Source organism: Pecten maximus, chromosome 8, assembly GCF_902652985.1.
Source record: "Pecten maximus chromosome 8, xPecMax1.1, whole genome shotgun sequence".
Classification (NCBI taxonomy): domain Eukaryota; kingdom Metazoa; phylum Mollusca; class Bivalvia; order Pectinida; family Pectinidae; genus Pecten; species Pecten maximus.
This window is the reverse complement of record NC_047022.1, coordinates 21,556,788-21,583,990: the sequence shown is the minus strand read 5'-3', so window position 1 is coordinate 21,583,990 and position 27,203 is coordinate 21,556,788. Positions and strand designations below refer to the sequence as shown.

The 27,203-nt window shown below is 37.3% G+C and overlaps 1 protein-coding gene across 1 annotated transcript; it reads left to right on the top strand.

Moving 5' to 3' along the window:
* Positions 1-924: 924 nt before the first annotated feature.
* LOC117332763 (NACHT domain- and WD repeat-containing protein 1-like) lies at positions 925-26,473 on the top strand (the record flags this gene model as incomplete). Its single annotated transcript, XM_033891788.1, is given in 26 exon segments — positions 925-1,127; positions 1,994-2,109; positions 2,823-3,040; positions 3,521-3,655; positions 3,935-4,063; positions 4,583-4,791; positions 6,992-7,143; positions 7,878-7,980; positions 8,915-9,127; positions 9,458-9,788; positions 11,037-11,189; positions 11,435-11,581; positions 12,411-12,627; positions 15,273-15,429; positions 16,910-17,084; positions 17,593-17,949; positions 18,606-18,860; positions 19,190-19,460; positions 20,552-20,681; positions 21,232-21,403; positions 21,736-21,872; positions 22,977-23,220; positions 23,390-23,557; positions 23,749-23,918; positions 24,365-24,506; positions 24,891-26,473. Coding segments are annotated over 26 exon segments (4,979 nt in total), but the record flags the coding sequence as incomplete, so codon positions are not given.
* Between the last annotated feature and the right edge of the window lie 730 nt (positions 26,474-27,203).

Sequence of the window (27,203 nt, the reverse complement as noted above, 5' to 3'; positions counted from 1 at the left end):
CAAGGACAAGTCAGCCCTCTCCCAGATCCCTCCTCCTCCTCTTCCTCCTCCTCCTCCTCCTCCCATCCCAGGAATCAGGGGGACATTCACATAGATTGAGAAATAATTGTTTTGGGTCCCAGTGACTTCTTAAGCTATTTCAGACAATCGAAGATGTGGACTTCACAGAGTCCACAGGAAACATCCCAAATGAGATTTCCATTTTCATATTGCCGTAACAGTAACAGACAATAAAAGCCCAATTGATAATTTACAGACTAAGAGGTACACTAACGGGCCAAACTCCACCAGTAATTTCAGGAAACATAGGAGGGCATGAGATGTAAGATCTTCACAAGTAGTACCTTCACAGGTAAACATATCACAAATGAGGATTTCCAAGATTGTAATCAATAATTTGCCTGTAAACAGCTAACAAGATACAATATAAAGGACTGTCCAATCTCCGCCAGTAATTTACAGGTAAACCAGTAACGAGGTACACTAACGAGGACTGTCAAATCTCCACCAGTAATTTACAGGTAAATCAGTAAGGAGGTGCACTAACGAGGACTGTAAAATCTCCACCAGTAATTTACAGGTAAACCAGTAAGGAGGTGCACTAACGAGGACTGTCAAATTTCAACCAGTAATTTACAGGTAAACCAGTAACGAGGTGCACTAACGAGGTGCACTAACGAGGACGGTCGAATCTCCACCAGTAATTTACAGGTAAACCAGTAACAAGGTAGCACACAACATACATGTATCTAAGGCATTATGCTTGTATTCATAGTGTTCAAGTGTTTCAACCCTATCACACAGTTTTCAGAAAACTTAATGTGCCAGACCAGAAATGGTCTGTATGAATCTGCATTCAGGTTGTGTCATTAAAAAATACATTTTACTTGTTTAAACATTTTTTTATACCTGTACACATTTCAGACACCAAGTTTGAAAGAAACACATGGATGAGTGATGCATACCCGCGTGTGAAGGCTTTCTGTCAGGCACAAGGATACGAGTTCCAGGTGGTCGACATGAGGTGGGGGGTACGGGATGAGGCATCCGATGACCACAGCACAACTGATCTCTGTCTGAGAGAACTAGAGATGTGCCAGAAACTCTCCACAGGGCCTAACTTTGTGGTGGGTAATGATTCAACACATTCAGTGTTTTAGACAAACACATCCACACTTTAATGAGAATTTAAAGATATGTTAACATATATGAGACAATGGTCATTGTTAATTTTTCCTGGCTGGTTCATATGATTGGGGAAATCAAATGACTGCTTTGCAGCCATATTGGTTTTTTGATATTTGAAGTTTAGTAAAACCCTCAGAAAGTAGTGTACTGCAATAAATCTATTTCTCAGATTTCAATTTTCATTCCCCTTGGCCTTAATTGGTGTCATCAGTTTGTGAATGTTCTATTCTATTATGACTGAATAGATAAGTAAATCAGCCATGGCCGACATATGCAGCAACGTTTAGAGGTTTAGACCTTATTTCTCAGAATTAAGTGATTCATTGATCTTTATCAATATCTCAGCATCTTCTTTAGATTCCTCTTTATGCCTTATATTTTGATAATTTATGAACAAAATATTCAGGGCACCGCTTAGTGGGTGCCCTATTGTAGGCCAGTCAAACTCCTGCATGCAGGTTGAGATGTTCCTGCCCACAGTACATGTGTAATTATTTTTCTCACATTCTGTTATCAAAAAAGTAACAACTTGTAAGGTGTTAATCTTTTCATCTCTCTCATAAAAATGTAGTCAAAATTGATCATGTTATCAATTTAGGATGTGGTAACACTACCAAAAATGATGACTTTAATTTATACGCAATTGTGAGTGGAGTCATATGCATCTGACTTTCCCTCTCCCGTGTTAAACCAATCTATCCCATGGAATCACCCTGTAAAGTGTGTGGGAAATACATGTTTACAGTTTTATTATATTCACTCACTGAATTCTGCTGTTTCAAAAATATGTCACAATATTTTTCAGAGTCTGCTTTCTCACAAATATGGATACCGGTCACTGCCAAAAGTCATAGAAGCAGAAGAATTTGACAAAGTTTTTGCTGCCGTAAAGTCTGATACAGCCAAAAACCTATTGACAAAGTAAGTAAAATCTGATACAGTCAAAAACCTATTGACAAAGTAAGTAAAATTTGATACAGCCAAAAACCTATTGACAAAGTAAGTAAGTAAAATCTGATACAGTCAAAAACCTATTGTCAAAGTAAGTAAAATCTGATACAATCAAAAACTTATTGACAAAGTAAGTAAAATTTGATACAGCCAAAAACCTATTGACAAAGTAAGTAAAATCTGATACAGTCAAAAACCTATTGACAAAGTAAGTAAAATCTGACAAGTCAAAAACTATTGACAAAGTAAGTAAAATTTGATACAGCCAAAACCCTATTGACAAAGTAAGTAAAATCTGATACAGTCAAAAACCTATTGACAATTAAGTAAGTAAAATCTGACAAGTCAAAAACTATTGACAAAGTAAGTAAAATCTGATACAGCCAAAACCCTATTGACAAAGTAAGTAAAATCTGATACAGTCAAAAACCTATTGACAAAGTAAGTAAAATCTGATACAGTCAAAAACCTATTGACAAAGTAAGTAAAATCTGATACAGTCAAAAACTATTGACAAAAGAGAAAAAGAGAAACGTGGGCTCTTTCTCTTCTTATCAATGAAATTTCAGACTTGGGGTATGGTTTCACCTATTAAAGAATTATCATCTATGCATTATATTCTTGGCATTTAATTTCCCATCTTGTTGGGGACTGTAATTGCTGATTGTCTTGTTTTTATTTAGGTGGTACCTGAGAGACTATAATGCTGTACCTCCTGTGTACGTCCTATCCTCTATCAGCAAGCACCTCCCTGACTCCATCAGTCGAGACAAGGACGTAAGTAAGAAGCTTAAGGCCAAACAGATTTGGTGGGACGAAAGTGACACCATGCAGGAGGCGTTAAAATCGGCAGCAGAGCAAGCACTTGGAGAGGAGGAGGCCAAGAAATATGTCATTTCAGGTAAATCATGTCTATTTATTTTTATCAAAGACTATATTGGTGCATAAGAAAGAGAGAATTGTTTTACCAGGTAAAATAATTAATGTATAATTCTTTTTAAAAATAATGAAATTTTTCCAACTAAACTGCATCCGGTAAGGGAATTTTTGATTTACAAGATTAGAGAACTTAATCTTTCTGGAAGGTACAATAAGAGTTCTTCTTGTGTTGAAAGAAATATTACAAGCAGTGAAAGTTTTAATGACAAATCATGCATACTACTTGATGAAGACTTCTATCTCACTCAGAGATGAAATGCACTCCGTGTTAATCTTGCTAGTGAGTATATTCACTCTACTACCGACTGAGAAATAGGGAAATTCCCACTAGTGCTATCAAAGCTTGAAGGCAGTCATATCCCTATGAACAAATTTAAGCCATAGGTTCTATGGAGAAACTTGTCCTTGCATCTTGACAGTTGTCTTACGTATAAAATTTTAGTTACGGAGAAGGAGATAGAGATGGGACTGTTATCCGTGGATAAAGCTGGAGTGGAGAGTGGCTGTGCATGGTTCAGAAGAAACATCAAGGACATAGATTTGGTGGAGCCTAGCTATCAGCTGTCACGATACATGGGTAAGGAAAATATTGATTTGGCCAAAACTGCTACAGGTATTAATATAGGTAAATGATCTGTAAATTCAATTTGTGGAGTACACAGGTAGATGATATTGTATATAAAAATTATTGTTAAAATTATTGTCAACATACAAATATAGGTAGCAAAATGAAAGCTATGAATAAGGAACCTGGTATACATATGTATACATATTCATACATGTGTATGTATGTCAATAATAGTCGAATGAATGAGTGTTATAAATAATTAAGATTACTGATAGTCGTTTCTTTTAGAATGTTTGGGAAATGAGGAGACAGTGAAGCTGGCGCAGAGTTTACTGATGGACCTGAAGGACCGGAAGATGCAGAATCATTTACCTAGTGACAATATCATCGCATACTCAGTGCCCTGGACAGATAAAGGTAAGACGCTGTCATCATCTGTCAATTATTTACCTAGTGACAATATGACATCACATACACAATGCCCAGGACAGATAAAGGTAAGTTGTTGTCATCATCTGTCAATTATTTACCATAGTAACAATATCATCACATACACAAGTGCCCTGGACAGATAAAGGTCAAGTTGTTGTTGTCGTCGTCAATAATCATCTGTCAATCATTTATCTACCCATGATCTTCCTGGGCTTAAAAATTATTGTTATTGCTTTTGAGAACTGGAAGTATCTGTCAAAAATTCCATGTACACTGTATATATAGGTTCTCCTTGTTGTGGATGTTTATGGTTTTCAGACTTATTGAAAAACAAAATGGCTGAAAGAGATAAGAGCAAAATCAAATTAACTTGCATGGAAGGAACGGTACATTGCAATAATGGTTGTTGGTTTGAAGGTCTCTCTTGGGTTATTAAATATGTATTAATGAAATTGTTAAATGTGAAAAATTTCATTCGAAAGTTTTTTTTTTGTGAAATTGAAGGTATAAACCCTGAGCTGTTAGAACATCAGAAATACCTAAAACAAATGTCTGAGGACTTTGTCCAGAAAATGATAACCATGGTCACCAAAGGTATAGAGGAAAGATCACCGTCCAACAGTAGTGATCCCCTGGAGACTGAGTGTCTACAACACATCAGCTTCTGTCAGGAGAAGTGTAAAAACTTCCATGGAAGGGAAGTCACTCTTGAGGTACTGTATTTCTGGCAGCAAATTGATTTCCCCTATTTCTACTCAAACAGCACCCTCCCTTTGAGTAAAAATTTAGTATTAAAGTTCAGAAAGGGCTTATTTGTGAACCTCTTTAAGCTTAATTGTTATTAGGTCATCCTGACCCAAAGGGTCCTGACCTATATATAGCCATCGTGTTCCGTCCGTCGTCGTCCGCCGTGCGTAAGACTTTTTATTTCAAAACGCTACTCCTCCTTAACCCCTTGGGTGGATTACTTCCAAACTTGGTTTGAAGCATCATTGGGGAAGAGGGGTCATATTTTATATAATTTTATATAACATGAGTCCGAGGGAGTTGATATTGGGTTTGTACCATGCTGGGGTAAAGGCCTTACCAAGTTTATTCAAATGTGAATGAAGTTGACCGTCATTCAAGGTCACAGAGGTAAAATAGGCTAAAGTTTTTAAACAACTTCTTCTCAATAACCATGAGTCCAAGGGAGTTGATATTGGGTATATAGCAGGCTGGGGTAAAGGGCAACCAAGTTTGTTCAAATGAATGACCTTGACCTTCATTCAAGGTCACAGAGGTAAAATAGGCTAACATCTTTAAACAACTTCTTCTCAATAACCCAGAGTCATAGGGAATTGATATTGGGTCTAAAGCATGCTGCTGTGAAGGGCTACCAAGTTTGTTCAAATGAATGACTTTGACTTTCATTCAAGGTCACGGGGTCAAATAAGCTAAAATCTTAAAACAACTTCTTCTCAATAACCAAGAGTCCCAGGTAGTTGATATTGTGACTGTAGCATGCTGCGACAAAGGACTACGAAGTTTGTTTAAATGAATGACCTTGAACTTCATTAAAGGTTACAGAGGTCAAATAGACTAAAATCTATAAACAACTTCTCAAAAACCAAGAGTCCCATGGAGTTTGGGTGAAGAGCTACCAAGTTGTTCAAATGAATGACCTTGACCTTTCAAGGTGAGAACAGCCAAATACATGTAGGCTAAAATATTTCCATGACTTATTTTCAATAACTGAAAGGCCCAGAGAACTTATGTTTGGCTTGTAGCATTCTTGGATGAAGGCTAAAAAGTTTGTTCAAATGAATGACCTTGATCATAACATAAGTTTGAAAGAGTTAAATTGGCTAAACTATTTAAAAGACACCTTTTCAAATTACTGCGAGGCCCCGAGATCTTATATATGGTCTCTAATACACTTGTTCTTAATTATGTTTTTGTATGAAAAGGATCACTAGATAGCAGGTGAGCGATTCGGGCCCATTGGGCCCTTGTTGAGATGTCTCTGCCAGCAATGTTTCCAAGCAAATGTGGACCAAATCCTGTAATTCTTAAAAGATGAAAAGAGATTTAAATATTTTTGTTTTATTTCCCCTCTATTGCGTGTTAATTGCCTCTACAGCCTCAGGGGAGCCACAATCTTTTTTTTATACAACATTGGATTTCCTGTGCCCAATGATATGCTCCAGACCGCATGTCATCAAAATCCATTCAGTCGTTCATGACTAGTAGCGATTTGAACTTAGGATTAACCTCAGCTTCCCCTATTGACCCATGCCCTCCAACCCCAGGGTTAGATCTCCTTTTCCCCATTAGTGATCCAGACCACATTTCATCAAAATCAATTTAGTCATTCAGGACTTTGGGCCAGGTGAGTTAAAAACTGAACTAATAATATCACCTGAAGGTCCAGCAGTCATCACTTTGACATAATGATCTTTCAAGGTTACAGGGTAAAACATGTGAAGAAATCTTCATATACAAACGTAGTACATTTTTAGCTTGCCAGGATGAAGTCCTGGGGATCTATTGCTATACCATTGCTGTGGGTGTTGGCATCGTCATTAGACAGCTAGGTTAAAGATTTTATTAAACAGTGTTGTGTCAATACTGTGTTCCTTATGACAAGACCTTTCCATTGGTACTACATTTGCAGACCTGCTGACCTTGACTGTGACATTTGACCTACTGTTAAAAAGGGCTTTCATATCTGATGTATGTGTCTTGGGACTATCTCTCATCTGTCCATCATCTTTTCCTAAAAATCACTGCTTAAGTTATGAACAACGTAGTGGACTTGGACCAAATTCATTATGAAGCATGCTTTGGTGAAATGGAATTTTGTGTTAATAGTCGCCTGAGAGTCGGGGTCCATGTTTAATTATGCATTATTATTTGAAATTTGATCACCAGGCAATCAAGTTATATCTGTCCAGTGCAGACCAGAAGCCATTGGTAGTTCATGGTCAATCAGGGTGTGGCAAAACCTCTATAATGGCCAAGCTGGCAGCACTTGTACCAAGTCACTGCAAAAACAATCCGTTCAAACCAGCGGTGATTATCAGGTATGTAGTCAATGTATCGGCACTTTTCATTACAGTCACATAATCACAGTACAATATATATGTCTGTATATAAAACTAATTCAGAAATGAGCCATTGAGAATCTTGGATTAGCATATTTATTTTGGCACACTAAAAGTTTTAGAGCATAACTTAATTCACACAGATAAAGGGGTATGCTAAATTGGTATACATTATAAATTGGTATACATTATAAATTGGTATACATTATGAATTGGTATACATTATGAATTGGTATACATTATAAATTGGTATACATTATGAATTGGTATACATTATAAGTACAAGTACTTGCTGTAAAAATAATATGTAGAAACTGAAATTAGCTCAATCATTATTTAGCAGAATGCTTTTTTAATGTGAAAATTGCTACAATTAATTTACCACAAAAATGTGTAGCATTCCATTGGTTTATTGTTTTCTATGATGGTGCATGTATTGTGCATTTCTTCAAAAATAGTTCCTGCAATATTGTCCATGTTGAAGTGCCTTTGAGATATTCAGAAATGAATTAGTTGGGTGATGTGCCCAAATATGGATGAAATTAGAATATCATACATGTGTGTCACAAACCATAAGTTAACCTTTCTCTGTTTAGACGTAGAAGTTTACTTGAATAGGAATAAATAGAAGTTTTGATGGAAATGAAAAGGTTGAAATTCGGTTGAATAACAGCATGAAAATGAAAGATAACATATGTATTTTGTAATCACAGATTTATTGGGACAACCCCCGATAGTTCCAACATCAGAAGCCTGCTGACCAGTATTATTCAACAAATTTACACTCTCTACAATGTCCACTTTAGCATCCCTGAGGTAGGAGCAACTATTTTAAATGATACAATATTTAGTTGTCCTAATTTTAGCGCATTACCTTAAACAGGTAAATGGAATGGAGAATTAGACTTAGTGCAGACATATTTATTGCTATAGAATTAGTCAATAGAAAGTGTAATAAGTACATAAAAAGCACTCAAATAAGATAACCACTATAGTATGTAAGTGTAATAGGAGAGTAAAAAAGTAACAAAAAACTGTGGACTTGAACCTGTGACACTGTGAGTGAACTCTAGACAGACACTAACCATTCGAGCTGTCTGTCCACGAGTGCTTATACAAGTCCAGTTCTGCTACATTTCTTTCTCCTTCAACAAAATCTTTGACCTGGAAGACACACACGATAACCTATATTTCCACATACATGGGTAATAAGATGGACACCAAATGTAACAAGAAACATAATTCAACAACCAGACTAAAACTCGAACCCTGGGACCTGCAGAGTTTAGATGGATGCTCTAACCATTTGAGCCACCTGATAACCAGCGTCCTTCCCAGTTCAGTTCTCCTACATGAGTTAACGATTAATGTTTTACACACATTCAGAAAGTTCTTAATTCCTGTTATATATGGTAATCATATGGTATATTTATATATGTGCATGTCCTTGAGTGTAACAAGTTAATTGTTAAACTCTACCAGATTATGTAATTTGAGTATATAATCCAATCATTGTTTGTTTTTGTGAATATAATTTATTGTTTGTGAGTATAACTCATCATTTGTCAGAGTATTACAAGTTATTGATACAGTGTATCAATACTTATATAAAAAGGGAAAAAAAGGAAACATTCTATTATAAAAAGAAATTAGCCTAATCCAGCAGTTGATATAGAGGGTGTATAAATATTAACAGGTAGTTTTGTTTTTGTTTTTGTTTTTTTTATATAATCAAAGGTTATTGTTGTAGGACATCAAATTGCTGGTTAGAAAATTTAAATCTGCATTAAACTTGGCTAAAGATGTCCGTCCCCTGGTGATCCTTCTGGATTCCCTTGACCAGCTTGATCTGACCAACAATGGCCGTAGTCTGAACTGGATTCCAAGAAGTCTTCCAGCCAATGTAAAAATCATTGTGTCTACTTTGGAGGATGAAACCTACGAATGTTTCCCTGCTCTACAGGTATGTTATGATAAACTTCCCCATTATATTTTTTATCGGTTTTTAAGTCCGAAATCATAGTTCACATTATTTTAAGTTGATCTATTGAAAAAAATGCTTGAGCAGGTGTATACGTATATATGTCTCATATTTATATGATAGAACTGTTCCACATTTTGATTGGGATGATTTCTTTTTATTTTAACATTTGAATAAATTCAAGATATTCACTTCATTTTTATGTAAATTAATACTCTGTCTATACAAGTAATTCCTGTGTTATCTAGAAACCTGTATGATCCAGAAATCTCTTTTAGGTCACATTATCTTGTATCTTTGTAACAATTTCAGCAAAAAATCAAGCAGCCAGCAAATTTTGTGCCAGTCCCTATCCTTGACAAGGAAGACGTGAACAGTATTGTCAGCAGCTGGCTGAGTGCCAGTAGCCGTACCTTGACCATTGGTCAGAGAGAGACATTGACCAATGCCTTTGACACTTGTCCAATCCCCCTGTTTCTGAAGCTGTCATTTGACCAGGCCTGTAAATGGAACTCATTTTCCTCACCTGATGAGGTCAGACTACAATCAACCATTCGAGACAGCATTGACCTTCTGTTTTCCCAACTTGAAGTCAAGCATGGCAAAATCTTGGTGTCTGATGCTCTTGGATATTTGACTGCAGGTAGAATGAGCCGATGACTTATGAATGTAGAATCTGAATCCCTGGTCACCTAGACTGGATTCATGCCTGCCATTTTTTTTCTTCTTTCTGCTTGGTTTGTTTTGTTAGTACAATTATTTCTGATTGAATGGAGAGAAACACAAAACCCCTTAACCACAAACCACATCATCAGGGCAGATCATAATTGGTTTTAATTTTGAAAAAGCACATGCTTAAAATTATAACTTTTCAAGATAGAGGTAAAGGTTATTAATTCAGTGGTGGCTATAAACTTAACAGAGAATAATCAGATAACCTTCAGGTTTCAAGGTCATCTCTCTGTTTAATTGGAAACACAAGTTTCACAATGTTTTATTGGAAAGCTAGATGTATGTAACATCACTTTCAACTGTTTACCGTCTTTGCTATGATTTGCACTCTCTCCACAGACATGCCTGTAGATGCATCAAAGCACTGGTATTTTGCCCAGGGATGGTGTTAAGTTACATGTTAATAGGTCTCCTGCCGTATCATATGCAGAATTCTTTTCCTTTATTCAATGTGTGTAGGTCACTCACACTCTTAGACATATTTCACATACAAGACGTCTAAATGTTGTCAAGGTTTCTAAATGAGTTACAGGTAGTTATATATATGTAGCAGGCCGGTTTTAAGTGTAAATACTGTACATAGTTGTATGGTCGCCTTCTAGCTTCCGGTAGGGGGAATTTCCCTTAAGCTCAGTCAGTAGAGCGGCGGACCAGTAAGCCGAGGGTCGCGGGTTCGGTCCCGGCTGGCTGCACACTACTACTCCTTGAGCTTTTACATTGGTGCCGCAGACCACTCCAAGTGAAAGCAAGAGGCTTCCTTGGAGAGAGAACCTGGGTTGGTGTGTTCGGGGGCGAACACGTTTGAAGGAGGGAGTAGTGTAGCAGACTGGGTTTTAATTGTAGATACTGTACATAGTTGTATGGTCGCCTTCTAGCTTCCGGCTAGGGGGAATTTCCCTTAAGCTCAGTCGGTAGAGCGGCGGACCAGTAAGCCGGGGGTCGCGGGTTCGATCCCGGCTGGCTGCACACTACTACTCCTTGAACTTTTACATATATATATATATATTTATAGTGTTAGGTGTAGTGAAATTGCCACATTTACCACTGTTTACAGATTGATGCCCGTTATCATTACAGATATGAAAGTTTGTTGGTACATTTTGTACTCAGTGGAATAACTGGAATGAACTTATAATGCAGTTTTGATTTGATGTTGTAGCCACCAATGGCTTGTCGGAGGCCGAGTTGGAGGACATCCTGTCTTGTGACGATGATGTTCTTAATGATGTATATGTATACTGGACACCTCCCATCAGGAGACTACCACCCCTCCTCCTGGTTCGACTGAGGACAGATCTACAAGAGTATATAGGTAAGTATATATCCTACAGTTGATAAAGTTGACTCACCACATTTGATCAGGCATCATTTCAGAATTCAAAAGTCTAACAAAACTTTAAAAGGTAATCAGTCCTTATCTGTATATTTAATTGATGGATAATTATGTAAATCCCTCAGAGCTTCAAATACTCTTATGCAATTGTGTCTGTTATTGATATACATCCTCTAAAACCAGTTTTATATACCTGATGTACATTTGTGTGTATTCTTTGTTAGTGGAGAGAGGAGCAGATGATGTCCGTGTCTTCTACTGGTATCACAGACAGTTCATCGAGGCAGCAAGGGCTCGTTATTGTGGAGTTGAAGTCATCCAAAACCTTCATCAGGGACTGGCAGACTTTTTCATAGGAAAGTGGAGCAATGGTGAGATTGTGTTTAGTAAACTGAAGGAAGAAAGTCTCATATACAGTAGTCCCCCGTTAAACCGCCACCTTTTGTCCAGTGCCGATTTTGGCGGTATAACGGGGGTGGCGGTACAACGGGGTTTCAGTAGGACGGCAATACATTATAAGTATAATTATAACGTTGCTAGAGTCTAGTCAAGTAACAGTCTCACAAACGTAACGTCATGTTAATATTGCCGAGGTCATCCAGGCCATTTTATTGGCCGTGTAGTCTGCGTAAAGTTTAACATTAAAGTGTTTAAAACATCTGGGGTTTAAACTCTTGCCAATGATAAATGGTTTCATTTTCTCCGTACCGTCAGCATTACACATCAGACAGACAGTAATACGGTCCTTTATTTTTTTAACACCCTTGGTAATATTTCAGGTGAGTAGTATTTACTTTGTACTCGAGGAAACTTACCTGTGTACACCTGTATGTGTGGATTATACACACATGGCCGACGACTCGACGGCCACGTGAGTGACAGCAAAAACGTAAACAATGGCGATAATTTCGGGGGATATGGCAGTTTGGTATTTGAAATTAGTTGGCGGATGGCGATATGCGGGGGATGGCGATATTAACGGGGTTTTATATAGCAGGGAAATCCGTTCCTAACAAAATTGTGGCGGTATGCGGGGTGGCATTTAAAACGGGGGGCGGTATACAGGGGGACTACTGTGCATAGTCCTTTATAGACATGTGTCAATACTATAACATAAAGCATGACAAACAATGTCCATTATACAGTGAAAATCCCACATTTGAGACAGATGATGTAAGTAGTCGTTTGATATATTTACAGGGAACAAGAAGCCATGTACAGACAGATTGGGTAATTCTGGGTTGGAGGACCGCCACTCCTCGGCTCAGCCTCTTAGGCATGGAGACAAGTACAATCTGAGGAAACTTAACAACCTCCCACTCCACCTTACCATGGCCAGAAATCTGGGGGAGTTGAAGGAACAATGTTTATTGTGCTTAGATTTCCTACAGACCAGGTTATTGTCCTCCTCAATGAGGTAAGTGTACAACTATAAGTGTTATATCTATCACTATGGGAACTGTAACTTGACATTTTCTTCCTTAACTCATGAGCCTTGTAGTGGCTAGTGGCTAGTAGCTGTCTGATCCAGTGAGCCTTGTGATGGCTGCCTGATCCAATGAGCCTTGTGATTACTGCCTGATCCAGTGAGCGTTATGACAACTGCATTATCCAATGAGCCTTATGACAACTGCCTTATCCAATGAGAGCTGTGATGGCTGCCTTATCCAATGAGCGTTGTAATGGCTGCCTTATCCAATGAGCCTTGTGATGACTGCCTGATCCAGTGAGCGTTATGACAACTGCCTTATCCAATGAGCCTTGTGATGGCTGCCTTATCTAATGAGCGTTGCGATGGCTGCCTGATCAAATGAGCGTTGTGATGGCTGCCTTATCCAATGAGCCTTGTGACAACTGCCTTATCCAATGAGCGTTGTGATGGCTGCCTTATCTAATGAGCGTTGTGATGGCTGCCTTATCTAATGAGCGTTGTGATGTCTACCTTATCCAATGAGCGTTGTGATGGCTGCCTTATCCAATGAGCCTTGTGACAACTGCCTTATCCAATGAGCGTTATGATGGCTGCCTTATCCAATGAACATTGCGATGGCTGCCTTATCCAATGAGCGTTGTGATGGCTGCCTTATCTAATGAGGGTTTTGATGTCTGCCTTATCCAATGAGAGTTGCGATGGCTGCATTATCTAATGAGCGTTGTGATGACTGCCTTATCTAATGAGCGTTGTGATGGCTGCCTTATCTAATGAGGGTTTTGATGTCTGCCTTATCCAATGAGAGTTGCGATGGCTGCATTATCTAATGAGCGTTGTGATGGCTGCCTTATCCAATGAGAGTTGTGATGGCTGCCTTATCTAATGAGTGTTGTGATGGCTGCCTTATCCAATGAACATTGTGATGGCTGCCTTATCCAATGAACATTGTGATGGCAGCCTTATCTAATGAGCGTTGTGATGGCTGCATTATCTAATGAGCGTTGTGATGGCTGCCTTATCCAATGAACATTATGATGGCAGCCTTATCTAATGAGCGTTGTGATGGCTGCCTTATCCAATGAGAGTTGTGATGGCTGCCTTATCTAATGAGTGTTGTGATGGCTGCATTATCTAATGAGCGTTGTGATGGCTGCCTTATCCAATGAACATTGTGATGGCAGCCTTATCTAATGAGCGTTGTGATGGCTGCCTTATCCAATGAACATTGTGATGGCTGCCTTATCCAATGAACATTGTGATGGCAGCCTTATCTAATGAGCGTTGTGATGGCTGCCTTATCCAATGAGCGTTGTGATGGCTGCCTTATCTTATGAGCGTTGTGATTGCTGCCTTATTCAATGAGCCTTGTGTTGTAGCCTTATCCAATAAGCCTTTTGATGACTGCCTTATTATTTAAGCCTTGTGATAACTGCCTTATCCAATGAGCCTTGTGGTGGTTGCTAACCCAATAAGCCTTTTGGTGGGTTGGATTATATTGCATTTGAAAATGGACTTTGAAATCCTAACCCTGCAATGCCATGAAAATAATTAAAAAGGGCAACAGTGAAGTACGCATATGTCTAGATTAGAGTATAGCATATACTCGTAACTTTGAAAACCCTATGTAATGAGCATTTTCAGTGTCCTACCGCATTTATACTTTCTTCATCGTGACCCGCCATTTTGAGTTAGTGATACTCACCAACTACAGACCAAGTGATTCCCCTCCTGCTTAACGTGTGCGGCTTTTGTGGCACAAAATATTCAGCTTTTATGGCACAAAGTATGCAGCATTTTGCGTCACATTTAGTGCGGCACAGCTGATTGACAAACAACATCTGACTAAAGATGCAACGATGTGCCAGAGCCATTAATTTCTGTAAGAGTTGTTTATATCTAGGATATATAGCCCGGTAGTAAAATGTCGTTGTAGCTCGCTCAGTGTCATGTTGATAAAAAGGGATAAACGTGAGCCAACGCTTGGGGACACGCATTCATGATGTTGTCACGCCAAAGTCTTACCCGTAGGATCCAATGATTGCTATTGTTTGGAAGGCTTACTTTTTATATCGTGGGTACAAATATGTTTCAAAACTGCCCAGCACAATTCACCAGGAGAAAGTCTTGGCTAAACGTGGAAACGTGTCAGACCTTATGTAGAAGGTTCAGACCGTTGAGGACCAGAAGGAGAAACGTACTGGCATCTATTGTAGACCACAGGACTACGCGTGTGTCTTTGAGCATCCGAGAATAAGCCATATTCAACACACTGCTCTTAACTGATATCGTGATAGACCGCGAGGAAACTTAGCATGACCAAACAAACCTTGAATTTGGAGAAGAATTGGTTCGAATCTCACAATTAAATACTCATGGTATTTTTAGATTATCTCAGTCAAAACGGATGTGACTTTTTTGAGCTTTTGAATTTTCATCTGTATATCATATCTATCACATGTAATATTATTTTATCTACTGGATCAAGATGTGCTATTTAAATTTGGAGCTTAAATTTAAATTGTGTTAGAATAATTACAATAAAGTGTAAATCACTGTTAAATAAACCTGAAATGTTCCTGGGAGGACTGGACAACTGGTATTTTTTCTTTAAAATGTCAATTCTCCCACAGGAATGTGATGTCCGACATCCAGCTAGCCTTGCAGGAGTTCCCTGATGACTATGCTATCAACATGCTCCATGACTGTCTCCAGCTCTCTAAACAGGCTTTAGTGTACGATGTGCACCAACTGGACTTACAGCTTCGTGACCGACTCGGTGGTGATCAGGTCAGCAACTAAAATACGTATAACATTGTAACACTAACAGGACCAGGGCACCTAATCCACATAAAACATCAGGCCTTAGTCTTAAAAAGTCCTGATAAAAAACATGGTTTAAAAAATGTCAACCGAAAACAATTCCTCGTTCGGGAACATGTACGCAGATGTGGTAGGATTTTTCTTTTACTGCCACGTGTCAACTGCATTTAAAGTGACCATAAAGAACTGAGGATAGACTGTCTTTATTACAAAGGATAATGCAGATTTCAAATAATCGTTTCAGTTTATAAATAATCAGTGTCCACTTGGTTCCTTGTCTTACCCTTCCTATCTAAACTTATAATATATCTAGCTTATATTTTCAAGGCGTTTGCCTCACAGTTGTTTTTTGTCAAAGCATCTTTCACTTATAAAAAAAATCTTTTATGAAAACATGAAGCTTCTCCGTTGACATACACGTAAGAACCGTGTTTCAATAGAGAAAAATACTAGTTGAAAACAAAATCAACAATTCACCCCCAGCTATCCTTTTCTTCAGTGGGAGCTTACGAGCTTCTTGTTTGTTATATACTGTTGGGGGATGGCCAGGCTTATTTCAGTTTTGACCTAATGATCTGTGTGTATCATTTGTTGCATAAAAGTTGAGAATCTGGCGAAGCTTATTTCAATTAAGACCTTCCGATATTTGTGTAACATTTGTTGTATAAAGTTTGAGGATTTGGCGAGGCTTTTTTCCATTCTGACCTATCGATCTTTGTGTAATATTTGTTGTATAAAAGTTGAGAATCTGGCGAGGCTTATTTCAATTAAGACCTTCCGATATTTGTGTAACATTTGTTGTATAAAGTTTGAGGATTTGGCGAGGTTTATTTCCATTCAGACCTATCGATCGTTGTGTAACATTTGTTGTATAAAAGTTGAGGATTTGGCGAAAATTACTTCAATTAAGACCTTCCGATATTTGTGTAACCTTTATTGCATAAAGTTTGAAGATTTGGCGAAGCTTACTCCATTCAGACCTAACAATCTTTGAGTAACATTTGTTGTAAACACGTTGAGGATCTAGCGAGGCTTATTTTCATTCAGATCTATCGATCTTCAGATCTACAGAAACAATCGTTGTGTAACATTTATTGTATGAAAAATCAGGATCTGGCGAGGCTTATTTCAATTAAAACTTTACGATCTTTGTGTAACCTTTATTGTATAAAGTTTGAGGATTTGGCGAGGCTTATTTTCATTCACACCTACCGATCTTTGCGTAACATTTGATGTATAAACATTGAGGATCTCGCGAGGTTAACTCCATTCAGACCTAACGATCTATAATTGTGTAACAGTTGTTGCATAAAGTTTGAAGATTTGGCGAGGCTTACTCCATAGAGACCTAACGATCTTTGTGTAATATTTGTTGTATAAAAGTTGAGGATCTCGTGAGGTTTATTTCCATCCAGACATAACAACCTTTGTGTATCATTTCCCGTAGGATGAAGGACTAAAAAGACTATGTGAACAGTGTAATCACATCTCAAGGCCACATTTACTGCCCGACCAAGACATACTGACCAAACCAGGTGGTCAGTTGGTCTATTTACTCTCTGACCACTCAGCGGAAGTGACTGGACTAGACATAAGTATGGACGGCAAGACCATTGTTACATGTAAGTCTTTACATCTGTATGCATGTTTTGTTGGGACAGGAAAATTAGATAATAAAAAATGACAAAAACCAGAAAATATGTTAAAAGCAACAAAAAACACATTGCATTTTTAATTCTAATTTCTTTCACTCCAAATTGCCAGTAAAGACAAGAAAAGTTTCTTTCCACTTTTTCTAAGGTTATATTGGAAATATTGAACATAATTATGTTGAATATGAGTTGATATCCTATCCACTTTTGCTCCTTATTCTACATCCTAACTGGTCAATCCGAGGAGTAGAGTACGAGGTACCAAATTACGCGTGTCTGTCTCTGTGTCCACTCTCTAAGTTCCGAAGTTTGCAGATATTGTAATTCATCGATTACTAGTACTTACATTGAATTTGCATTTTCACATTTATTGAACTTAAACTCTATTTTGCATTTACATCTATTTCCATTATGATCGAGTGTTGGAGCATATATTTTTCAATATTCTTAGTTTGTGAGTATTATACGTATATAACAGGTGCTGCTGATGAAGAACATAGTGTTAAGATGTGGAATTTAGAGGATGGGACCTTGATTAAGTCTTTCAACAAGCTTGGTAGAACCCCAATAAGGGTCCACTACATTGCCAAGGATTCACTCATCCTGGCTGCGTACGAAGGGGACTTGGTGAAAGCAATCCAGTTAACAGGAGAGGTGGCCTACACGGTGCGTGACATTTCACAGTACTGGCTAGGAGGACATGACAAAGAAATACTCGTAAAATTGATGGATGATACAGCTGTGATGTACAATACTTCAACTGGGAAGAAAAAGTCCAAAGTGAAGACAAAGAAAAACCTCTTTATGAGTGACCAGATAGAGAATCTCGTACACGGTGGGTATTATTCAGCACAACATTTTACTATATATAGACATATCATCTGTCTTTGGTAGTTTTTCAGCACTCTTGGACGAAGTCCATGGGAGCTATTTGCTATACCCCCGGCGTCATCGGCATAGTCCGTAGACAGCTAAGTTGAATTGTTATAAACAGTGTTGTGTAAATACTAACGATGACGCAGCTTAGGTATTTGACAAGTGTGTCCCTTGTGACATGACCTTTCTGTTGGTACTTCATTTACAGACCTACTGACCTTGACAGTTACCTTAATTTGATCTGCTTTTGGAAAAAAGAAAATCTTTGGCCACACTATGTTAACAGTATGAAATAGGACTTTCATATTATACAAGTTTGTTCTTCGTGACAGGACGTTTCTTTTGGTACTAAATTTGTGGACCTGCCGACATTTGCCTTGGTGCAAAATGTCATCTTGATTTGTAACTTTTGATAAATCATTGATTAAGATATTCAAGGCTCAGAGAGACGAATGCGATAAAAATTCTAATAATAAATGCATGTCAATTAAATTTTCACGGTGGCATCAATTTTAAAGATTCATAAATTAACACATCATCACATGTACATTATGTATAACATGAGTGTATTAACATTAATTACATCATTAGTAAGTTTAAATTTCTTCATAATAGGAGTAGGGCGTTACATCGTGGTTACCGAGATAGGATTATACAAGGTCACCCTGCTGGACCTTGAAAAAGAAGAGTTTTCACACTGGATTGACGTGTTCAAACCACCGCCAAAGAATGCAGATGATGTACCTAATTTGTCCGTCGATATGGTCTGTGTCTCACCAGATGAGCAAAGTTTTGTCGTGTCAAGTATTGTAGAAGGTGATTTCCTATTCTACAGCACAACCACGCTGCAAAAAACCAGAGTTATGAAAGGTAAGTCATCATGTATATATTCTATACATTGGTCAGCACTGACTGAAGGGAAAACCCAAAATTTTGTCTCGTGATGCAGAGGTTCTGCGTTGTGTAAAATATATAACTGTTGACATATAATAGGGTGAAGAAAATGGTCGTCACTTACAGAGTTGGAAGGTTGATTTAATGAATGTGCTAGTCTCATAAAAGCAAATTTAATGTATTAGACAAAAGTAGCCTATGATCTTTGCAGGACTTATTGATTGCCCGTGCAGGTAATGTATGTAGAATAATGATCAGTAAAAACATTTGAGGAAGTATAACGTTTTAAAAATGTCTCATTTCAGGAAATACGAATGATGTTGGACAGTGTTTACTGTTCTCGCCAGACTGTAAACGACTGGCCTTCTCTAATCTTCACAATATCGTTGTATACGACCTTGAAACGGAAGAGAGACAAGATATCCTACCTCACCTTTCAGGTATCACAAAGTACACTTGTGCTTCATGGAAGACTTTGGTCACGCTGTGTGAAGAAGACAACGGCATCCGTGTCTGGGACATCACTCGCCCAGAAAAACGGACAACTGTCAAAAAACCGCTCGGCATATCAGTCAGGTAGTCCTAGCTCTAGTAATATATGCATTTATTGCATTTTTGCCAGCGAAATATAGAAATTTATCAAACTAATAAAACTTCTATTTTCATTGCATCGATGAGCAGTGAAAATATAAGATTTTGCAGTGAAAATATAAGTTTTGCAGTGAAAATATAAGTTTTCCATTTTTGACCAATCAGAGCGGACATTTGTATTCACCTCGTTGAAACTTGCCAATTTTTCCAATCGAAGCGGAGATAGATAAATTGGTTATTTTGCTGTATTTCTGAAATTTTCAGACTAGTTTTTAACAAAATACTCACTTGACGTCAGCTATTCATGCACAGATTCTCCTATAACAGCAGAAGACGCTTAAATTGCGTTGATCAGGCCTTTCAAAATGGCGCCATCAAGTTGACGTGGAGTAACGTCACAAAGTGATGACGTCATTACTGATTCCCGCACTTTTTGACACTATTAATTTTAGATGTTTTTAATTTTGTTTTTAAGTTTATGAAATGCAATAAAAAGAAAATTGAATGGTTTCCCGTTAAATATAACATATGTTTCACTCGTATGACAGAATATTTCGATATTTTTCACTCGTGCTTCGCACTCGTGAAAATATCAATATTCTGTCATAAGAGTGAAATATATGTTATATTAAACGGGAAACCATTCAATATCCTCTATGTAATAGATTGCAAAGCAGCATTGAATGATGCACTAGCTGCTGTTATATAAAATATCAGAAATAGGAGTTAACAATTTCCTAAGATCAAGGTCACTGTTTAGAAAATGATGATGTAGGTTAATCACAGCATTAATGTTTGCGTCACAAGACGTGATTCCAGGCGACCTGTCAGTGTTGTGCTGTGGCAATATGTGGGTAGCTATTTACATGAAATATACAGGGCTGATGGTCCTTTACATTTTCAATTACCGAATTAGATAACAGGCGAGTGTGCTGTCGTCTACCCCAACATATTATTAAAGTTTCTCTGTCTATTCATGTTTATGTATAAGTTACCCTTAACTCTGCTGTAGTATTGGTTTATTTTTACTGCCTCATTTATTCATTTTAACTATAAAAATAACAATATTTACTCAGCTGTTACTGTAACCTACCCAATCGACGGTATGTCGCCATGGCAGTTCGTACGAAAAACGAGAACTACAAACTGGGTGATGTCCTCGTGTATGACCTTGTGATGAGGAAGGTTGTTCGTCGTGGGGCAGTGGTAAGTTGTTTTTATATCAAATTAGTAGACAAAAATGGCTAACTGTTCGCCATCATACTCTCCAGGTATTGAATGATATAATTTAACCATAGTGTCAAGTGATGTACAGTGTATATCACATTTCGGAAAAGATGCCAACAGGCAGGTGTCTGTATATTGTGAGTTAATTTCATTTTTTGAGAGAAAGTGCCGGGTGGGTTGTTTTTTTCAATTCTATATACACGTCCATAGTTAATACATATGTATTTCAATGTTATTCTAGTCAGTAGGTTAAAGGACGGCAACAATTAGTAAGGACAATATCGTTTTAACATTTCACCTCATGATAAAGTTACGCTTGGTACAATTCTAGAAAAGATATTAAATAAGGTGTCAAAAACAGAAAAGATTAAACTTACATAAACTAATATCATGATGATGGTCAGTTGACTCGGTGCTATGGTCTGTTTTCAATATCATCAAACCAAAATTTTGTGATTAGTGTAATTTTTCGCTTTTATTAAACCCTTCAGTAATATAAACTAAACAATATTGTTTTTACGTGATCTAGATGGACGGCCTCCCAAGGAACATGCTTTGTATCGGTGAAACAGAGGTGATCATAGCCACTGACACTAGGAAGATCAAGGTTGTTGATTTGAACACAATGACTGTGACACGGGTGTTTGAAGGAAAACTTTGTCCCTATGGCTCTAAAATGGAAATCGTCAAGGACGGGAAAGGTACATTGTAAATACTGTATTATATACACTGTATGTTATGGACGAGACGATTACTGAAACTGTTCCCATATTTGTGAAGCTCATTTAATGAATAGACTAGTAAGTTCACCTAAGCAATGTTTTTCGTGTAAATTAATCCATGTGAAATGACCACAAAACAAAGAAAATGGAAAGAAATTTAATTGGGCTCAGGCCAAGAATCATCTTCTTTTGATAAAATGAAATACAGGGAATTATCAAACAAGTGAATACCAGCAGAAAGGTGAGAGATGTAGGTCCATTGGACCTCTTGTATGTGCAAGTGTCATAATAATCATTGAACTTTTCTTCAGAACTCTTGACACTGACACAGGGGAAACATGGATTTAAGACATACAGCATAGAGACTGGGAAAACGGTTAACCTTCTCCACGCACCCCCGGAAATACGGGAAAGGAAACACAACAAATTTGACCAATATTCACTTACGGTACGTTTTAGTTTTCAGAGATTGAAAGACATGTTATGTATATGGTGCCGTTTGCTGCAAACTATTCTGTTTGCAAGAACTAGTCCCAAGAACTTTCCAGGTGTTTGCGGTAACACTTTGAAAAATTGCTGCGGCAAATTTGCAAGAACATTTACTTTGCCAAAATCTTCTAACCTACATTTTGTATGATAAAAAACTTTGCAGCAAATTGCGGCAAACTTTATGAAAATAAAATTCATACTCACTGTACTATTAAAAATAGATTACTTATAACTCATTTAGCATTTTGCAAGGAACCGAAACATGCGGCATTATCCCCCGTGCCCAGCTGTTAGTATGAAAACAAAAATATTTATGTGATACCATACTCTATAGGTTCTGTAGTAATACTAGCCCAAGTTTCCTCTGGTCCTGACAATATGTCTGGTGTAGGTCATGGTGTCAGGGCCAGAGGAAACTCGGGCTTTAGTAATACAAGAAGTCACAGGAAATTGAAAAAAATTATGCAACATGTATTATACGAAGCTGATGTTTGCGGCAAGTTTGCAGCAAGTGCAGTCAGTGTTTGCGTTAGGTTTGCAGCAACTGTTTGCGGCTAATGTTTGCGGCAAATTTGTCGCAACTATTTGCGAGATAACTAATTTGCATACGAATTCTGAATATTTGCCGCAAATTTGCGGCAAACAAATGCTGCAAATTTGCCGCAACTCTAAGGGATGATAACGGGATTTTGAATAAGTCGGTTTAAGTGTTATTTTGTAACATATACTGTGAATCGTGAACTCTATTATACTGCACCTGGAATTTTGTTTTATCTATATATAACCATCGTTATATATAATTTTAGATTCAGAGAATTTAGCACTAATCTACTATTAATTGGACTTAGTCGATTAATTGTACAGTGTTTAAGTTTCCTAATTAGCTGTGGGTTGAGTTTGATTTCTCATTTTTTATAATTGGCAAAATTACATTGTAGAATAAATGAAATCTTTACAACAAAAAATGCATCAATTACCTTATGTTGACTTAATCTAATAATATGCAGGAGTGGAGGACCACGGTATATGATTACATGTAATTCTTGTAATGTTTATGTTACAGATCAACAAGACTACTATGGCTTGTTATATCGAGGAGGAAGGTCCTATAGTCATCTTTGACTACATTAAGAATGTGTGTGTGAGTGTTTTGAAGATGAGCTCCCGTTTCAGTACATTTTGCGGAGCTTACCTGCCACAGGACAGTTCGTATCTGGCCGTAAATACATACAAAAGCTTTCCTGACCCCATCAAACAGGGGAAGATGAACTCTTTGAGCTGTATAGTTGTATACAACATACAACCAGGTGAGTCATGTTAGATTTATGTTGATCCAGGTTTTCTCCAATACAGACTGTTGATAAAGAATGTGGCATGATTATTTGAAAGTAATTCCACGATTATTAACCAATTGAAAATATTGTTACATTGCTGAGATAGTAGACTGTGTGGTTAAAAACCCATTGGTTGTTTCAGGAAAGATTAGTCATTGGTGTTTAGACCAGGAGTACTACAACATGTACGCAAAACAGGGAGTGCTTGACAACCAGGACAGTGACGTGGATAATGCCATACTATTGGATGATGATCGCTTGGTTACCTCCAGTGCGGACCTCATCCTCCGAGTCTTGAACATCAGGACAGGTAGGTATTTAAACTTTGCCTGGTTAGTAGAAATTCTATCTTAATTAACTAGTAAGATGTATTTTAAATTCTGTCAAAGTCACATTGATATTCAGAAAACGCTTGAATAATACCATTATTTTTTGGCAGTGAGTCCTTTTGTTTTATTGTCACTAAAATCAGTTGTATAGTATAAGGCGTCTGTTTTGCAGGTGAACTGATAAAGAGGTTGGAGGGGCACACAGTATTGCCAAAGCTCGTTAGCAACCATGAAAAGAGCCCATGCTTTATTTCCATGGCAAATTTTGGGGAGGAGAATTCACTGCGTTTGTGGGACAAGGAATCGCTGACCTGTATGGCGACTTACCGCCTCGATCACAAGGTAGATGTGACCTGGTTGTTGCATGCCTTCAAACACATTATTAAAATAATCTTAGTTCTGTCATAAAATGCCTTAAAACGTAGGTGACGCCATGTTATGAGCGAGGGTATATAAACGAGAATCAAATTTGTTCTTTGTAGATATGATTATTTGATGGTCCAAAAAAGAGCAAAGAACACCGATGTACAATAGAAATCGTAATTCAAATGAAAATCAACAGGCAACATATATTAAGATAGAGATCAGTAGCATTTGTTTGATTGTTATTTACTTATTGATCATGAAAGCAAGGTCATTGGAAACAAGTTGGTCATTGGTCATCCATTGGTTTATTGTTTCATCAAGATGCAGATTCAACAACTTAGAAAACAATGTTTACCCCAAGTTTTTTCCAATGTTACTTAATTTTACTGTCTTCTGTATGTATATATATCTTATTGTTTCAGATTCAAAAAGTTGAATTCTGTTCAGATGGCCAGAGCTTGGTCTGTATGATGGAGGACTGTAATTTGATATACTGGACACTGGTCATACCTGGCACGCAGTCCACCACGATGTCCGACTGTCAATTGACATTCACGGGTCAAGGTGAGATAATTTAAAACTTTAACCTGTAAAGTGACTTATTCAGGAGTTTAACTTTTGTTGCCCTGTCAGTGCCCTTCTACGTCTTCATTTGTCTACCATCTGCCTCTGTACAAATATTTTCTGTCGATTCTCGGATTCTTTTTTCTCATATTTGTTTTTAATTTTTTAATTGTTATTAATGAATAAATAAATAAATCATAAATTGAAAGTTTTATACTTTATGTGACTTTCTTTGCTATATGATTGTATACATTGTATTTTCATTGATTTTAGTCGTATATCTATTTGTATTGATCTGTCTCACTGTCTCCTTTTCTTTATATTCTCTACTCAATGAAATGAAAGTAACCATTTACAAATATTGTTTTTGTATGTAATTTACAGAATGTGATGTCACTCTGGAGATAAACAATAAAAAAGATGAAAGATCTGATGAATTTGACCCTGATGATGACGACGACGGAACTTCACATGATGACGTTGATAACGATGATGATGATGAGGAGGACGACGACATAGACTTCAACAATTTCATTGATGACGATGACCAGGATAATGAAGATTTTGATGACGAAGATGACAACAATGCCGACACAGATTTCTCAGAAAATGAAGATGATATAGAGGATTATGCTGCTGCTGCTGATGATGATTATTAAAGAGAATAGTTATATTAAAGAGAATAGTTATATTAAAGAGAATAGTTATGTCATCTCAATGAAACAACCGAATAGCTGTTCTTTGTAGTTCTGTGTAAGATGATATGTTGTATTTCTATCCACTTCATTAATATTTTACAATAATCTGAAGAATAATCACTATGCGAGATATTTACATTTTGATCGAATTTAACAAGAACTTTGTATAAATAGAAATTTACAATTTCGTGCAGGTCACGTCTCTATTTGTTGAAAGTAAACATTATATGACAGGGTATAAACCCTAAGAAACGCTATAGGAAACTAACTAGTCTTAACATACATATATCATGTATTTCGATCAATTGTATTTGATCTATACAAAATATATTACCGTAATATATTACAAATCATTACTTTTTTATATACATATTTCCCTGTATGCCAGGATAACGAACGTATTTAAGTCTTTTGAAATGATTTGTATGATGCATAATATTTTAGTTTGATTCCCAAAATTTGTTTTGTTGCATGTTCTTCATTGTATTCATTCTGATTCATTTTATGTTTTCAAGAAACTGATTTTTTTTTTATTAATTTCATAAATATTTATTTGTGATGTTAGACTTAAATAATGTTACACGTATACGAGTATTTTGTTAAACACACGTTTTAATACCACTGGTTTTAGCTAGCCGGGATGAAATCCGTGGGAGTAATTGCTATACTCCTGTGTCGTCTGTAGACAGCATAGTTACTGTTTTATAGAACAGTGTTGTGTCAATACCAATGAGGATACGGCTTATGTAGTAGACGTGTACATGTATGTTTCTTGTGAGAAGACAATTCCATTTGTGGTACATTAACGGATCTGCTGACCTTGGCATTCAACATTTGAAAAAAAAACCATTAACCTTGGCCACATTATGTTATTCGTATATGATAAAGGTTTTATGTATATGACATAACTTCTTTGTTACGAAGTCTTGTCATATATACATGTACTACATTTGCGGGCCTGCTTAGCTTGACTGCGACCTTTGACTTATGAAATCCGAAACTATATATATTTCTACGAAAACAATGTATGTAGTCCTATTCCATTTGAAACTAAAATATAAATCACGATGAGAATGAAGTTGTGGGAGCAATGAGACAATCCAGGTAAGTAATGTCGTGTCAGGCTTTGTGAGACAATCCAGGTAAGTAATGTCGTGTCAGGCTGTGTGAGACAATCCAGGTAAGTAATGTCGTGTCAGGCTGTGTGAGACAATCCAGGTAAGTAATGTCGTGTCAGGCTTTGTGAGACAATCCAGGTAAGTAATGACGTGTCAGGCTTTATTCTTTTATAGCCTAAATGTAGTGTTAACATTACAGTATTTCAGGAGTTTACACAATAACTGTATAACATTTATTATATTATCATGTTAATATTTACATTTTATATGTTATGTTAGTGATAAATCTGTATTTATACGTTATACGTATTATACGTATGTTACCTTTATCATAATACAACTATTAGTTTGATCGTTGGCCTTTTTTTATTTATTTAAACTACTACCCCACTACCCCACTACCTAACCCTACCCCCCCCCCCCCCCCCCCCCCCCCCCCCCCCCCCCCCCCCCCCCCCCCCCCCCCCCACCTCCCCCATTAGAGGAGCTGCGATCTGCGTTGATTAGAATTTACACTGATAATGTTTAAATGGTAGCATGTGAGAAGTCACGATCACCGCGGTCATTAATATCGATAACTATCCTGGGCTGTGAAGTAACCATGGCCATGATAATATCTTAAATCGTTAGTGACGTAGGGCCAGGTGAACGAAGAAATGTAATTGGCTTCCTTACACATTATACACGTTTATCTCACCGTTAACATTCTGGTCAGCACTGACAGCGATCGCTACACGAATGATGATGCCATGTAGTAAATGCTACATATATGTTTCTGTATATGTTGTGACTATGTTATCACGTCATTAAGGATATTTATTGATCGTGTTACATGCAGTTTCAAAGAGTCGATGTAGTAGCATATTGGATTATTCAACATC